This window comes from Scardinius erythrophthalmus (genome assembly GCF_964197995.2).
Source record: "Scardinius erythrophthalmus genome assembly, chromosome: 7".
NCBI classification, from domain to species: Eukaryota; Metazoa; Chordata; class Actinopteri; order Cypriniformes; family Leuciscidae; genus Scardinius; species Scardinius erythrophthalmus.
In genome coordinates this window covers 26,882,419-26,900,701 of record NC_138227.1, presented here as the reverse complement: position 1 = coordinate 26,900,701, position 18,283 = coordinate 26,882,419, and the positions used below count along the sequence as shown (strand labels likewise).

Genomic DNA, 18,283 nt, shown 5'->3' with positions numbered 1-18,283 from the left:
GGTGATACATTTCTAAAGAAAATGTGAATGCTTGCTTGTGCAAAAGTTTGTTTTGTTATCCGTGGTTACAGTTTTCAATCCTTATAATGAGTAATGAGACAGAGGTTTGGCAATCATTGCATTCCTCATATGAGATTTGACATTTTACATCCAGGTGATAGGCAAATAATAGGCAAAACATCATAATTTGCATAACGCGTTTTGCATTTTACTCTGCACCAGGAAACGATGGACAAAAAAGTGGGCCTCCATAAAAATGGAATCGACCTGCCGTCTCCACAAGACACGTTTGATGATGCTTCAGCTCTAACCAACATGTTTCCTGGGGGATTTATTTCATGTGGACTCTCAGTGGTATGTGCGAAGTCTGTGAACCGACATTTCTCATGAAAGACTAATAGGACTATATATTTTTATTCCACAGAATTCCTCCAAGGTTGCTCTAAATCTGTCTTCAATCTCACAAATCCATCTTATCTTGCCTACAGCTATTTGCCTGCTCCATTTGCTATAAATCTATTATCACTCCTCATTTAGCCCAGTTTGCATTGCACTCTTGTATTTAGCCGCTGGTCTACCTTGCCAATGCAAAACCACTGACATTTACAACAGAAATACTTATATTAAGGCCAACATTGTTCATTCATTATTGCAAACTCCCATCGCTGTTGAAATCGGTTCTTGGTCCCGGAAACGCCCGGCTTGGTTTTATGTGAGTTGTGCTCTGAAGACTCGCAGGCTCGTGACATCTCTCCACTGACCGATATCTCCCACCAGGCCAAACGCGTGTGCGGATCTCTGACAGAGATGAATCGGATCAGGCGAACAAACCGGGGCCAGCAGGGTTAGGATTTCTCCCTAAGCTAATATCGCTCTATCTTCCTCACACTCCCCTCCCATCCCCTGGCTTGCAGTTTTCATCTGCCATTACTGTATCTTTCCATGTAAACTCTCTCTCTCTCTCTTGCTCTTTCTTCACACTTTTTTTCCCCTTCCAGCAAAAGTCTAGAGCAGTGTTATCAATTTATTGCAGAAGCTCCATAGGCTGTCTGACTAAAGCCTCCTACTGGGAAGCCAAAACTTCAGCCTTAATTTTTAGCCTCGCAATCTCTGAAAGTTCGAACAGAAACCAGAGCCAATTAGGCTTTTCTCTGGGCAGGCTGAAGACACAGACAGAAATCTGCACTGGGTTTTCTTCTCACTCATAAGGCTGCACAATTACGATAAAAATAGCTACTTGTATTTATTCAAATGAATTCGATTGACATTAAAATACTTATTTATGAAGCGCAACGACAACCATATTCTTTATGTTACACATCCACCAATGTAAAAAATAAAAATAAAATCCAAGTACAATCAACTAGGATAATTAAGTCATTTTAACTTAAATCACATTACACTGACTTAAAAATGAGTTGAGTCTTGTATAACTTAAAATAAAAGTTGAAAATTGCTTAACTTGTTTTGATGAGTTAAAGCAATGTAAAAACATGCGTTGTCATAACTTATTGATTATATATTTTTTATTATATTATATATGTATGTAGATTTTTATTTTATTTTTTCACTGCGGCAGAGAACTGTGTAACTGAATAGCTATATACATCAGTTGACGAACACTAACCACTTGGCAGCACGAAAGGCAAAATTAAAAAACATTTTTTTACAAATGCTGTCTGTTTGCACATAAATATCTTAATGTGCCATGTAATGGGAGCCTTTTTGATTTTTCACATTGATTGCATTGTATGTGTTTCACTTTCTACACTGCAAGCAAACAGCAAGACATCTAGCAAATAGCTTTTCGCCTGAGTCGGGTGATATTTATTAAACACTGACTTTTTGTGGGCCTTAATGTGTATTGTAAAACACATCATACTGTTTAAACTTCTAAACTTTTGGTCTGTGATTGGTTTACAATGCTCAACTACTGCAAAAAAAAAAAAAAAATAAGTAAATGGAATGCTGTAATCAACACTTTTGCTTAATCAAGGCAGTCATAATCTTCAGTATTTATTTGGATGATTGTGTTATTTGGATCTGACGTATTTTGCAGATGTATCCATATACTTGCCTGCATTTCAATCTACAAAATCCTGAAATGAAACATTTGCATTTAGTATGCATTTTTTTATTTATTTTTAGCCAGACCCTCATTAGAAGATGCCTAAAAAAGGTGCTGGAATTCACCAGCCTTGGATTTTATAATCAACAAACACGAGTGATAGTGGCTGCCAAATAAGCCAGATTGCTTAAATGCACATACTGTCATGGGTGAGAGTTAATGGGTTTCAGCTGCATTTATTTTAAATGAGCAGTGTATCTCTTTCATAGTCACAGAACACGTTTCATCTCTGCACTGACAAGGAATACAAAAACGGAGAGGAATGATGCACTGAAATGGTGCATTTCATACCCTGTAGCAAATGCACATGGCGGAGCAAAGCACATTGGAAAACATTAGTGAAACCTGATTATCTCCCATGCTCGGAAATTAATTAAACGAGAGAGGGGGAATCTGGTGGGGCTTGTACACTCGTATCTGTTTCAACAAATCCCCTGCCCTGCAGCCAGAGCCGCTGTGCCTCTGCACAGACAAGGCCACAGTCTACTGGGAAGAGCTGAGCATGCTGGGCAATTTACAAATTCAAGCACATCACCACCCAAGGGTCCTCCCTCCCATCCGTGGCTCTCTCTGTACCCGTTTAACACCGTCTTACCCCTCCACCACCCTCTGCTAACAATCACTAAATAAGGACGTCCTGGACTTTTTTTAAGGACTGAAAGCGACTGTTAAATAAATAAATAAATAAATAACAATGTGTTATAATTTTAATAATCTAATATTTTAATCATGTAATTTATATATATATATATATATATATATATATATATATATATATATATATATATATATTTTTTTTTTTTTTTTTTTTTATATTATTATTACTTAATATTCTATATGCAATTTTAATGTATTAATTATACAAATTATGTTACTAATCATACTAAATTTCTCATTAAATTACATATGAAATGTATGTATTCATAAAATTATTAAAATTATTTATGTAAATGATATAAAATCATACAAAAATTCATTATAAATAAATAAATAATATTTACTATATGTAACAATAAAAATAATCTAATGTAATATTTAAAAATATCTTATTTTAATATGATTTTAGAATTAAAGTTATTTAAATTATGATTTAATATTTTCTATGCAATTTTACATTTTTAATTATATTAATTCTATTATAAAAATCATAAATTATTATTTAATATTTTCTATGTAATTGTAATTTATTAATGATATAAACGATATTATAAAAATCATACTAAAATTATAAATAAATAAAAACATAATATTTAGTATATGTAATAATACAAATAGTAATGTAATATTTTAAAATGTAATTATTTTAATACGTTCTTAGAATTAAAGTTATTTGAATTATTATTTAATATTTTCTATGTAATTTTAAAATATTAATTATATAAATTATATTATAAAAATCATCCTAAAATGAATTATATTATATATGAAACTGTGTTAATAAAATGTATATCATTTAACAATTTATTGGATAATAGGCTTTTCAATAAATGTATAAACGTCTATAAATTTGCTTCTGATGTATGTGTGTAAAATTGTGATAAATGAATCATCCGAGAAGCCACAATCATCAAATTGTACATTGTTGCTAAAAAACTCAGTCCAGATGTGCTGTATAATTTTCAACTTTTGGAACCATTTCATGCGACGGTCCCCGAGGGGCTTCGCAGTACAGCTTCATCAGGTCTCAGGTTCCATAATGTGGAGTCTCTCCTCTGCTATAGAAATCCAATATCAAAATGTTCTCAAAGGAATCTCACACTCCCAATAAGCTACACAACAGGCCACAGTTCAGCTGTTTCCTCCGTGCATAGACATAGTACGAAAGAGCACTGCAGCACTCAAAAACCCTCGAAAAAGCATGAGAATAATCTTGGTTTCTAGCATCAACAAACAACCTCTTCACAACAGTCTAAACATTGCTTTCATGAGGGGAAACAACTCCCAGAGAAGATTACGTGAGGTACATCGTAAGGTGCGGTGAAGAAAACTGTGCTTTTTTTTTTTTTTTTTTCTGAGAACCACATATTCAGGGTGAAAATTTAAGAAGTGGTTTTATTGTGAGTCAAACAGGGGTAATCTAACATGCTCAATCGTGACGGCAAAACCAATGAACCCCAAGACTGACTGTACCACACAACAGAGTTACTGGCAGCAACGGTAATCCCAGTAATGCTCTTACCAGCCCAGCATAATTGAACAATGAAAGATGGGTTTATGGCTAATAAATTTAAGCAATCTTCACTGGTGGTTAATACATAAAGAAGTATTTAATCCTCTTAGGATATGACTGTCAACTTTTTGCATTCTCCCACTTTCGAAATAACAAAAGATGGGATTTGCACCTCATCCAGATTATTGCTAAATGGAATTATGCTCACTGTTTCACATGACAAGGTGACCTTAAAGACTCTCACACTTATCCCTCCAGCTTCCATCTGCCATACAGGTGTATTTCAATAGAGCTACATTTGTAATCTATTTGTGAATGGATACTTGGTTAATCAAAGAAAAATACTTACAGGACTGTTGCTAATGCTATCCATGTGAACGTAATATATATTTTTTTCTTTTTTTAGCACTAAGCCAAATTAAAATGTAAAAACATTATCTTGGATTGAACAATGGTTTCACAAATTTACACTGAAATTTGTGTCACCCATTATGTCATGAATTAGACCCAATGTTTCTATCGACATATCAGCAGACTTGGGTGATCAAATATTTATATTATATTATATTATATTATATTATATTATATTATATTATATTATATTATATTATATTATATTATATTATATTATATTATATTATATTATATTATAGATGCCAATATCAAATATTTATATGATATGATATGATGTATTATTAAAGATGCCAACAACATTAAGAAGTACATTTCGCTGAATCAGTTTTTTTGAAATGTCCAATATATTGAATCACTTCAAAATAATCATTTATACATTCATTAGCATCTTCACTTTTGTATGGAAGCTTGTTTCCGCCACAAAAAAAAAAAAAGATAATTGCGACTTTTTATCTCACAATTGCGAGTTTACATCTCGCAATTCTGACTTTATTTCTCAGAATTGCGAGATATAAAGTCAGAATTGCGTGAAATAAAGTCGCAATTGCGTGTTTTAAAGTCAGAATTGCGAGATATAAAGTCAGAATTGCATGAAATAAAGTCACAATTGCATCTTATAAAGTCAGAATTCTGACTTTTTTTCTCGCAATTGCGACTTTATATCTCAGAATTCTGACTTTATATCACGCAATTGGGAGATATGAAGTCAGAATTGCATGATATAAAGTCGTAATTGCGTGTTATAAAGTCAGAATTGTGAGATATAAACTATTCTAAGGTAAAAAAAACCTTAGAAAAACCTTTTATTTTTTTTCTTAGAATTGGACTTTATATCTCACAATTCTGAGAAAAGATGTCAGAATTGCGAGATATAAACTCGCAATTATGTGTTATAAAGTAAGAATTGCGTGATATAAAGTCGCAATTGCGAGAAAAAGTCAGAATTCTGACTTTATAAGACGCAATTGCGACTTTATATATCGCAATTCTGACTTTATATCTCAGAATTCTGACTTTATATCTCAGAATTCAGACTTTATTTCACGCAATTCTGACTTTATATCTCGCAATTCTGATGTAAACTCGCAATTGTGAGATAAAAAGTCACAATTATCTTTTAAAATGTTTTATTCAGTGGCGGAAACAAGCTTCCATACTTTTGTGACTTTTTACATTTTTAGCAAAAATATTTATGTAGGTAAACACTGATTATTACATAAATATTGTTATCAGTGCATATGAATGATTACATATTTATCATTCTGTTGTAAGTGAAAAACTGTGGAACAAATTTTACATTTACATTTTACTGTTTTATTTTTGCTTTAAACATTTTGAATCCTCTTAAAAAAATTGACCAAGTTTATCCGATTGAAACCAAAAAAATCGTTTTTTGAAACAAGTCTCAGCTCATGTTTTAAAATGTACTTTATTCCTGTGATGTCAAAGCTGAATTTTCAGCATCATTACTCCAGTCTTCAGTGTAATATGATAATATATTAATATAGTAATATGATGATTTGCTGCTCAAGAAACATGTATCACTATAATCAATGTTGAAAACAGTTGTGCTGCTAAGTTGTTTCAGAGTATCAGTGATGCTGTGTTGTAAACATTGAATGGAACTGAATGTGCATACCTAACCACAAAAAAACCTTCCCTCTGTAGTCCACACATACGTCATCATATTTCCTTTCTCTTTAATATTTTATAATAAGTGCACAGACATTTCTAAAGGCACTGCTGTAATAAACGAACAAAGAAAGGGGTATCCCCTCATAGACTCCCATGATTGCCTCGCCACAAACCCATCTTGTCTAGCCTGCTCTACCATCACTGTACGGACACACTGGGTCTTCCTAGACACACCCTAAAGACCCTGCTACTCATTTCCCATGAGGCTCGGCGGCAGCATCTGTGGACCGGCAGCTCGAGGTGAGTGCTGACACATTCAGACAGAAGGAGGGGGACAGAAGAATCAGCCCGTTCTCCCTCCCTCTTCCTCTGCTTAGTGCTTTCTTTTGAGCTGGTGATGGCGTTTCATTTTCGGCGTTTTCATTTTCTCATTCTCGCTCATTTATGACCCAAAATACAGGTTTCCTAGGTAAGATATACACCAAGCTACTCATCGATAAACAGATGTAGCAACAAACTACCTTCAAATGTGGCAAGGTTACGGAGACGAGTACTAACACTATCACAATATCTATCAAATTTTGTTTCTAAAGACATTTGTAGATTTAGGATTATTAGGTTAAGTTAAGATTTGATTTCACTGACTTCAATCAAAATGATTGCATCCTGGGAGACAGGATGTGACTTCATAAAGGGGATTCATATTAACAGCAGAGCCGTTTCAGAGCTGATTGATTATTGGTCATTGATTATGCTTTGTGAATGATTGAATAAACAACTGAACAAAATAGAATAAAGAAAAACTGCATTTTCTTATCAGGTAGCCTTACAAGCCTTAAGCCTTAAGCCTTACCTTACAATAAGGTTGTTTTAACCTCAGTGAATTGACTGAATTAATTATGAATATTTCTATGTATGAATGTACGTATGCATGCATGCATGCATGTATGTATGTCAGCCGATAGCCGATTAATTAACCGATAGTTTTTCAAATTGATACTGAATGAAAACAAACTTAATGCATAAAATAGTTCAGAACTTTATAACATAAAAAAAGAAAACAGTGCTTTAAAATGTATTAGTGAATGTTGAAATTAACAATGAGCAATCCTTTTATTAACCTTAGTAAATGTTACAAATGGACTCTTTCATATAAATCCAAACAGTCAAGCTTAAAGTTGGCCATCTTTAAAATTTCTATACAAAGGCCATTGCAAATAGATACATATGTATATTGTATCTAAATCCGTTTCTGAAGTGCCCAGCTCTGTGCAGCGCACAGCTTCACGTGTCAAAACAAACTCCAGGAGGCGCCAGTGATAGTTTTTATTTCGCCTCTAGTGGGCGCTCTCGTACTGTATAATGACAGTGGACCCTTCTCAGCCGCTCCAGCAACGGATGCAATCCACTGTAAACCCTAACGCTCAAAATAATTCATTGGTTTGAGTAGGACAAACTTAAATTAAACTAATTAGTTTAGTCAGATTAATTTTTATGAGTATTTAGCACTTTCTTTTTCTTTCAAGTTCACAGAACTGATATATTTTAAGTAAACTGAACTGTTTCATTGTTTTGAGTTTTATGAAAGTATTTATTTTAATTTAAACAAACTTACGTTTGACTGAAACGGCTGGGATGTCTATTTCCCAGCATGCTTTGCCGATGGCACTTGAATGGAAGAGTAAATGCTAAAATTAAGTGTAATATGTTTTGTTTTTTTGTGCAAGATTAATGTTAAGTGGGAGATTGAGTATTGATTAATGTTTTGTTATGCTAATTTAGAAGAATTTCTGTTAATGTTGGTTTTAGGATAGTTACCATCATGGTGACAAGTGGTGCATGCGGCTTGATTTGAGAGCAAATAAAATCTTTATATATTGTTGCACTCATACAGCAAGTGCTGTATAACATACTATTATTAGCATGATAACATAACAGTATGTTAACAAACTAGCTTGTTAAAACTATAAGTTAATACTAATGAAAGTGTTCACAATGAGATTACATGAAGGTTTTAAGTTAAATGTATGAAATAGTGTACTCTGATTTTAATTGTTCTTAACTTGAAATGTTTAAGTACAAACTTAAAATCTGCCAGTTCTGCTTACTTAAACTTTGAATTTCAAAACTTAAAAAAATTGAGGCAATCGATTGCCTTAAATTTTTTGAGTTCTGCTAACTTATTTGGGATTTTTGCCGATAAACCAATGTTCCAGCAATCCTTTATCTGTGCCGATTTATCGGTTAAATCGGTTGACCTCTATTGTGTTGTGTTATAAAGAATACACACATACAACTTAATTGTAAAGTGCAACTGTTTGTTTCTTGTTTACTGAAGACAAATGCTAAATTTCGTTCATGCTAGGATTATTTTAAATATAATATATATAATATATTAAAATTACAGATATGTTCTCCTGATCTTACCCTGATTTGTTCACAGGGATTTACAACGTTTACATCCATGCATTGCAGACAGACACAATCCCGATCCATGCACAACACTTGATCTGCATGTGGCCAAATCTAGCATCATATTACATAAAGTCTTTATATAATAAATAAATCTGCCCCGTTATTCTGTCTTTTTCCAAGAAGGATTTTCAACCCTTCACTAAAACGCTTTATCATCCAATAATATTTCCCTATCGTTATGCAAAAAAAAATAAAAATAAAATAAAAAATAAGCATGGGATGTCTGCCATAAAAATGTCTGAGTAACATAATTTTTCCATCTTGGGCCTGAAGGTACATCAGGCTTCGTCAGCACTGCAGGCCGCAGAGGCTGCAGCATATCTAATAGCACTGAATCAACCCCCAGACATCATTCAACCATCAGGGGTTGAGATCGTGTCTGCTATAACAGTCCGTGTTGCTTAATGTCAGCTTCTCAAACTATTTTATCAGAAAGACCACTTTAAATGTCTCATTTTACTGATGCAGTGAATTGTTCCCATACAAATAGTCTATAGCTGCTAAACAGAGACTGAAATTTTACAATCTAAGATGCATGGCAACTCATTAAATTGCATACTGGGCATCTGCAACAAGACAGCAATTTCTGAATCTAATAGATTACTCAGTGATACCAATCTTTATACTAAACATCCATTCTGTAATGAAAAAAACATGCCCCACCCTAGTAAGAAATAAAAATGCTCAGCTAATTTATCTTTCCATTCATCAGGCCAAGGTCCCAATTGGTTCTCACTCACTCACTCTCACTCTCTCACACTCTCTCTCTCTCTCTCTCTCTCTCTCTCACACACACACACACGCACAAATATACGCAGACAAACCTTCATAAATATCAGATCTGACCCCAGAATTGTATTTGCACGCTGACTGTTTTTATATTTTAAACTTGGCTGCATAATAATAATAATTAAATAAAAAACAGCCTGCAAAAAAATTATGTACAAGTACATGACAATTAAAACAAGACATAAATGTGTTATCCGCATTCGGATCCTACCTCATCTCTCCAGACGCAATAAGACAATAAAGTCATCAATATTAATGGCGTTTTCTGCCCCATTCTTCTTCCTTCTCTTCTCGGTATTTAACTTTGCTGATTTCTCTGAATGCCTGTTTTAACTACTGTATTATTTACAAAAGAAAAAGCAACGGGATTGAACAGGTCTGCTGCGGGATACGAGCTGGTCTGATCGGCGTTAGGCTGAGATATCTCCTGTGTCCGCAGATCTCAGCGTGAATGACAGTCGGCTGCGGCTCCCCCCTGTAAAACCAAACCCTCCTCCGCTCGGGCTGCGCAGAGGGTGGGCGTCCATTTGCTGAAGAACAGCGGCCCCTGCTGGACATTCATAGAAATGCAGTGTGGACGCCTGTGAGAAAAGAAGAGGTTAAACGAAGTCTGTGGGAGAAATACGTAGGCATACTAGTTTATACTTTTCACCCAGCTAAATGCATATTGGTGCCTACAATTTATTATTTCATTAGATTTTACAGCCGCTGTTGTTCCTCACTACAGTACTTGCACATCTACCTGCTTGTGGTGTAGTTTCAGGCTTGAGTCGCTAGAGGGAAGTCAAGATAAATGATTACACCATGCGCGCACGCTCAAACACACATAGGCCTATGTATAAAATGATTAATGAATAGGCTGTAATGTTCTAGGGAGCTAATGAGGTTTATGTGTTTAATAAGATGGCAATGTTTAATAAGAATGTGATGAATAGGTGACACTGAACATTTCCACTATTATTGCCCGGGGAAAAAGGATTTTGACAATATGGGGCATTGTCATTCTTTGGAGCCTTTACCTGGGCTTTCAAAAACGATTACGAAACACACAACACTTTATGAAACAAGCAGCAGCAAAAAATAAATAAAAAGTAGCTAAAATTATCGACAATAACATAGGCTACATACATACATAGCCGAATATTTGTTGTCACATTTAAAAATGTGACAACTTGCCCCGGCCAGATATTTACATTAAATACTTGTCACCTTTCAGGTAGCTCGTCGTCGGAATAGCGTGTTCACTTGATTACCAAACAGCAAAATCTAAATTAATTTGTTTGAAACCAACATAAAACAATAAAACACTACTCTTATGACATTCAGCTCTGGCGGAAATGCACCATAAAGTTGGTTTGTCAACCGCTAGAGGAAGAAGTAACATTTTTAAACGCCTGTGAGTTTAGTGACGGAAGTAGTTTTGTCAGCGGAACTACAGCGTCATAACCAGCCCTCAGGTGAGGTGAGAGAGATGAGAGATAGGACGGCGCGGGACTCGCTGGATCAAACTCTATAGTTTCACAAACAACTTTTACAACTGAATATTTCATCCAAGACGCAGAAAAAAAGCGCTTGGATAGGCTGGTCTGAGTTTCTGTTTCGTGTCTGTTTGCTGAAGCACCATGAGTTCCGCCGCGTATGTAAGTGTTTTTTTATTTATTTATTTTTTTTTTTTTTTAAATCTCTTAACCTTGACTGAAGTGCCGTTGTTCGGCACAAATTCCTACGTTGTCAACTTTATTGTTCGCAATATTAAAATATTCCGTGTCAAAGAAAAATGACAACACGACTTGAATGTGTAAATTTGGAGTTGTATCATGTGTGACAAGTATTCACGTAGTTTTCTGTAAAATGTTTTACTTTTCATCAGTTTTTTACTTTGTTTCACATTGACACCTGTGCTAGGGGTGGGGCTTTTGATTCACCCCACTGACTCGTTTGAATAACACACGAACGAGTCCAGTTCATTGGAGGTGAACGAGAACGATTCGAGAGTCTTCTCTGAGTCCATGTCAGAGAAGGTTTAGTAGTGTCCAGATGCTCCTACTACTGAGTAGTGGACCATTTTGATTGAGTGAAGAAGCTCATTTTTGTGAGTAAATGTGTGTCTGTGTGCAACTGACCAGTTTAACCTTCAAACAGAGCTGCTGGAATAACCAGTTGGACATAGATAGTCAGAAACTGTTTTTACACAAAATATAAAAATTAAAAACTAAAAAAAAGTTTACATGCGTATTAGCCTTATGTTTGCATCGTATTGATACATCACCTTTTTTGGTTCATACATTCTGATATCTTGTAATGGACAGTAAATCAATGATATCCTTATAACAATATAGCAGAATAGCCTACTTTCATAATATAAATATCAGTTGTCACTCTATATCTCCCAATCATTTCTTCTCAGATTTTAAGTCGTTAATAATGTGTTCTAAGATTTAAATCTGCGTAGTTTTATGGTCAAAGTTGCTTCAGCGCGGTAAATGTTCATTTTTAAATAAAAGACATAAGCAAAAAGACACACATGATGTACCAAAACCTGACGGTGGACATTTTTACTTGATAACAGAAGGCATGTAGAAGATTGTGTACAGCCTATGGTTTTGATCATGTTGATGATTTAGAAGACTAAATATAATGAGTGTGATACTGTAAGCTTTATAGGGTTAATGCCCTGACATTTGCATTTGGCATTCAGGTTATAATTATTTTGTGTTCCCTAGAAATCAATCCCTTGACTTTGGTGTTTGGTGACACCCAAATGGTTGTTCCCTCAAATACTGCCCTTTTTAAAGTCTTTTGGCTTTTAGTATGAATATGTTAGCCTTACTGTTATCTATAAGCTAGTGTGCTCCAAAGCAATGACAAAATTCGCATTTAGAAGACCAAACCCAACGTTGAAAATGAAAATCAGGTTGATGTCAGAATCCAACGTCAGATTGACGTTAATCTCCAACGTTGGACAGATGTTGTATTGTGGTTGAAAAGATGTTGTATTGTGGTTGAAACCAACATCAGTCGTGTTCTAACGTCAACCTGACTTTCATTTCCAACCAAAATGCAACCAAAATCATCCCCTTACTGACGTTACTACTTTCTACTCGAGGACCTTGACAGAAATGTAGTTGAGTAAAAAGTATGATATTTGTCTTTCAGATGTAGTGAAGTTAAAGTAAAAAGTTTCCAGAAATAATAATACTCAAGTAAAGTACAGATACTCAAAAAGTGTACTTAAGCACAGTACTCAAGTAAATGTACTTTGTTACTGTCCACCTCTGCATAAAGTTGCAAATGGAGACACATCAGGGTTTGGGCTTGGCTTTTTATGGCCACTTCCTTGTCCTTAAAGTGCGACGCTGTGGTCCGAGTCACATCCACAGATTGTTTGTTTCAGTTGTTTGTTATTTTCCTGTTATGACGAAGCTCTAACCCTAAGCCCTATAAACCCTAAACCTAACCCTACAGCAACACAGTGCTTGTGGAAGCAAAAACCAAGAGACACGCCCAGTTTTGACACATTAAGTAATATAATCCATATTAATGTCTTGTTCTGAATCCCTTGTTGAGAAATCCATGTGATTCATATTATTTTCAAAGCCCAAGTGACACTGGTAGTTTCTTAAAGTCAGTAATTTCCCTTGTGGTTCTTGTCTTGCCATCACAATTTAAGGAAAGACATAATGGATCTGCATGTCTTATAGATTAGTGAGGATGAATCTTTTCTTAGGCTATTCTCTCACTTGATGCATAGGCTGTCTGTCTCATTTAACCATGGCAACCAACTACCAAAATATGTTGACTCGAATTACATGGATGTAGCTGTATATGATCAGACATAAGACCTTCGCTACATTAGCGGGAGGTCATGTGTTCAGATGGGCTTTTTTCCTGCTAAAGCTAAACACACCTACATTTCCAAGTATTTGTCATCTCTTCTACTCATGCCTGTCTCAACTTGATAGCCAGAATCCTCAAAGCAGAACAGCCTATGCACTTTGTCTGTTTTCAGGCTTCCGCAAACAAGCTTATTTCAGTAACGGTAAGTTTTTTTTAATAGACCACAATATAACTTGTTCAATAATTGCATGCTTAATTTACAATTTCCAAGTTTTTCAAGAGAATGAAACACAATGTCATGCTCTCATAGCCTACTTTATAAGCAAAAACTTCTAAATTCCTGAGATTAGTGTTTTTTTGTGCCCAATCTTCAATGGCATTTTGACTTGGTTGGCTTTAATGTGTTTCTTTGCTGTGATGTGGACTGATGATACTGAGGCCCACAGTATTGTTTAGTAAATGTTCAGCTGTTTGCAGTCTCCCTAGACATGCGATTATCTGCTCCATTTGAGAAAAACAGATAAATAGAATCTAAATATATTACAGAATGGATGGTATTTCCTCTAGTTTGTTACACAGACTGGAGTCGGTGGTTTGGTGTTCAGATATGAATGCACATTTGTGCTAGGATGCAAGGTTATTTTCGTAAACGAAAACTAAAACTAAGACTAAAACTATTGGTCAAAAAACATTTTCGTAAACTGAAATAAAATAGAAATTTCAACATTAATGAAAAACTAAAACTAAACGAAACTAACAACAGTTACTGAAAAACTAGCTGAAACAAAATATTAATTAGCAGAAATAAATAAACGTTTTCGTAATTAATCTCTCCGAGTCCTAAATAAGCCTACCGGAAAATCACCTTTTTCCATTCTACTGTGCTACTTTATTTTTCAATGTATGACCGTTGCGCTTGAAGTCTCGCGTCTTCTGCAGCATCACGTGCATGACACGACGCGCTAAAAACGCAGCACTCAAGTTAATACGGACCTACGCCGAAGCCTCTACGCTGTAGGCAACGCGTTGGTTTTCATTTATACTTCTGCGTCGTTGTCCGCGTTGATGCGCAATTACACTTGCAGAAGGAGCATGTGAAACCCGAGGGAGGGGTTCTAGCAGACCAATCACAGCGCTTGTGTCCGCGTAGAGTTGACGCGTTGTTACATTTTTGGAGAGGTGCACATCAGGGTACGCCGGAGGGTACGCGCGCTACACACAGCCTACGGCGTAGCTACGGCGTGAGTTCGACGCAGAAGTATAAAACAGGCTTAAGTTCAACTTTTAAAAGACGCGTATCGAGACCTTGCGGTTTTTTTTTTTTTTTTTTTTTTCAAAGCAAAACCGCTTTCTGTGTGAACCAACCCTAAGAAACAGAAAGGCCCAAATAAGTATTTCCACCTCATGCAAATACAGCTGTAGGCCTACCTTAATTCCAGGTATAAGATAACCATCTCACGTGAAACTAGCCTAAACCAGATAGTCATATACCACACATATTAGACAGGATGCCACACTGAGCAGAAAACGGAAAAAACAAATAGCATGTCTATAGCCCAGAAATAGACATAGTATATTTGTCAGAGTAGAAGTATACTAAATGTCTGGTCTGAAGAGAACATTTGAATATGTGTATAACTATGAGTATATGATTTTAAACAAAAAGCATAAATGGATCAATACAAGAATAATGTTTGAAAGGATTAATCATAGAAATAAACTTAAAGAATAATCATACTAATCATACGCATATCTTTTTCTTTTTCTTATACACCACGTTTAACAAGATTTCATTTTTAATATTATTATATAATTTCTATTTTTTAGTTGCATTTGTTTGGTTCTTTGTTCATCCTCAAACAATTATTTTTATTTTTATTATTAAGAGGTTTTCACAAGAGTTAAATGTAAACTGCAAACATTAAAATTTGCTGAAATTAAATGTCTTTAACTGGAAGTGTTCTGTTAACTCTGCTAAACTATAATTACTAAAACTAAAACTGAATATATATAACTAAATATATAAAAACTAAATAGAAATGTGTTCACAAAATAAAAACTAAACTAAAACTAACAAAACCATTAATGAAACTAACTAAAACTAAACTGAAATTTATAGGAAATTTGAAAATGATATTAAAATAAGAACTAATTTAAAAATGCAAAACTATAACCTTGCTAGGATGTTATAGAGGCATACAGTAAATAGCTTTAAGCTATTATTTAGAAATAGATCAAATGTGTTTCAGTCATTGGTTTATTGAAACAGGCATTGCGATGTATGAGGCTTGTTCTCTTTAGGTTTGTGTTGTGAAAGTTTGATACTTGCAGACCCTGTGAAATCAAAGTTGAAGTTTTGTTGCTTGCGGTTCTTGTGTTAGCTTTAAAGGGGTCCTATTATGCTTTTGCACTTTTTCCACTTTTGTTTGCGTGTAATGTTGCTGTTTGCGCATAAAAAAAGTTCTGCAACGTTACAAAGTTCACTCCAAAGGGAAATAACAACATACTATGGTATACATTTTTGTTGTTGTCAAACATTTTTGCTGTTGTTGCTTCACAGTTCTGCACCCCTTCATGGATTTAAAGGGGGGGTGAAATGCTCATTTTCACTCAATCTCCTGTTAATCTTGAGTACCTATAGAGTAGTATTGCATCCTTCATATGTCCAAAAAGTCTTTAGTTTTATTATATTTATAAAAGAAAGATAGGCTGATCCGAGTCTTTCCGGAAAAAAAACGAGCGGCTGGAGGCGGGCCGTCTGGGCGAAGCTAAAGCTGTGCTAACGCGCCGAGCTAACAACACACAGAGACATTTGAAGCAGTTTTACCCACCGCCCGGTTCCAACGCACGACCGCGAACCTTTATCATTGTGACTGCTCGATCCTTAAGCATTAGACGATCTGCAAATCCGTCGATCTGGGCTTTGTTTATAAAACATTCATTGTCGAAATGCAGGGAACAAACAGTCTTGCACAACCTCCGTTGATGCTCTGAAAAAACAAACTCCATCCACTGGTCCCTTAACGCTGGGTTCTTTGGGAATCTGTGCAGGGTTGTCTTGCCCTGGCAACCAAAAACACACTTCTTTGGTGACATTGACTTCCCAAAAGCCGAGCAGAGCGCTTTGATGAGGTTCTGCTTTCGCTCTCTCGCTCTGGTCTACGAGTGCGCGCGCGCCCGCGCTCTTCCGGGAGAAGTGCCCTTAGGACCCGTATAAGGAATTTACGCCCCAGCTGACGTCACACAGACCCATACTCGAAAAAAACTTTCCGAAACTTGTGACAAACCGGAAGGACAATTTTTGGCACAGAAATACTCCTTCAAACGTACAATTTAATTTTTGAAACTTTGTCCATGTTTAGCATGGGAATCCAACTCTTTAACAGTGTAAAAAACTCAGTATGCATGAAATAGCATTTCACCCCCCCTTTAACATTTCATTCTGTTACGTTTGGCAGTTTTGACTTATATGCTGTTCAATGTTTGATGATCACATTATGACACATCACATTGGCCCTCATTTATCAATCTTGCGTAGAAACGGGCGTATATATTGGCGTAAGATTATGCTTACACTCTTCTCATCGCCTGATTTATGAAGCTATGCGTACCTTTGAAATTCTGGTGTACGCAATACCTTCCCTTGATAAATGCCGCGGCTGAAATCGATCGTCATTAGAATAACACGCCCCTATATATTCAAGTCTCCGCTTCCCCCACGCCCTCATTTTACGCCATGGACACACGGAAGACGGCAAAGAAGAGAAACTTCTTTGAGAAAGAGAAAGCGAAACCAGGGAAGTGGAAAGAAACAAAATTGATTTCTAGATTTTTATTATTAATGACGCTTATTGTTATTTAGAAGAATGTCGTTATTATTATTATTTGTATTATTATTATTATTATTATTATTTAAAATAAGAAGAATGGCATTTTTATTATTTTGTCAGTCTGAATTATTTTTTTGGGCCTTTCATTACTAAACCCAGTCCGTGCACATCTGCCGGGCCTAACCCTGGCCTAACCATCGTTTCAAAGAATAGTACAACGGCGAGCGCGTCGAGTATAAACGCCTCGTCCGTTTGGGGAGGTGCGCGTGCCTTCTGCGGAGACTCGCGCTTCGGAGCCAGGCGAAAGTATAAACAAGGCTTGAATCGTCAGGTAAAGCGCACAGGCTCGCAACTGAAGGAATACATATGCCTACAATTCAAATGCTTTGGTAAATTCACACAAATTAAACATTTTAGTCCATGTTGCACAAAAATAAACACTGAAGTTTATAATTACTATGTTGTTGTTGTTTTTTACAGTGGGTCATAATATATTATATCTTTTAGTATGTCAATGCGTTTTGTGGTGTTAGGAATTGTTTTTCTGCGCATTCCCGCACTCAAAACGTGCGTACACCAAATCCTGAGCTGGCGTAGGATTTGAGCGTGCCGTACGCCAACGTCCATATTGATAAATCTCAAAGTCACCGTGGTTTTGGGTGTACGCCAGGTGTACGCTGGAAATTTGGTGTACGCACTTTTGATAAATGAGGGCCATTGTGCGTAAGCAAGCCGACTTAAGGCTCCAGACTCCCGGTGTGGGGGGCCCACTATGAGGCCCCCCTAAGCTCAGAGTATGGAGCCCCAACTCGGCTTTGCTCCCGAGAAACACCCGGTCAAACTTTTCAGCCTGACTCCAGCTAAAACTCCAGTCAAGCCGACTTAAGGCTCCTGACCACCGGCCACTAACACCTACCCATCCCACCCACGGCTCTAATCAAACATTAGGTTTTTTTTTTTTTTTTTTACTTCCCTGACACTGAATATTTATACTGATGTTTTACT

General features: G+C 35.8%; 2 protein-coding genes across 4 annotated transcripts in view; one reads left to right on the top strand and one right to left on the bottom strand.

The window, feature by feature from the left end:
* Positions 1-11,006, bottom strand: part of aplp1 (amyloid beta (A4) precursor-like protein 1) — a 60,547-nt gene extending 49,541 nt beyond the window's left edge. For both annotated transcript variants that reach the window (XM_081370339.1, XM_081370338.1), the window contains exons 1-2: positions 10,821-11,006; positions 9,823-10,192 (exon numbers count right to left, since the gene is read on the bottom strand). In XM_081370339.1, the coding sequence (XP_081226465.1) occupies positions 9,823-9,885 (63 nt within the window). In that variant the 5' untranslated portion in view covers positions 9,886-10,192; positions 10,821-11,006. The remainder of the gene's footprint in view (positions 1-9,822; positions 10,193-10,820) is intronic.
* A 21-nt stretch (positions 11,007-11,027) lies between these two features.
* st14 (ST14 transmembrane serine protease matriptase) overlaps positions 11,028-18,283 on the top strand; it is a 43,868-nt gene continuing 36,612 nt past the window's right edge. Inside the window, exon 1 of one of the 2 annotated variants that reach the window (XM_081371662.1) lies at positions 11,028-11,251. In XM_081371662.1, coding sequence (XP_081227788.1) covers positions 11,234-11,251 — 18 coding nt within the window. In that variant the 5' untranslated portion in view covers positions 11,028-11,233. Of the gene's footprint in view, positions 11,252-13,618; positions 13,651-18,283 lie in introns of those variants that run through there. The other variant, XM_081371663.1, reaches the window with a different exon arrangement.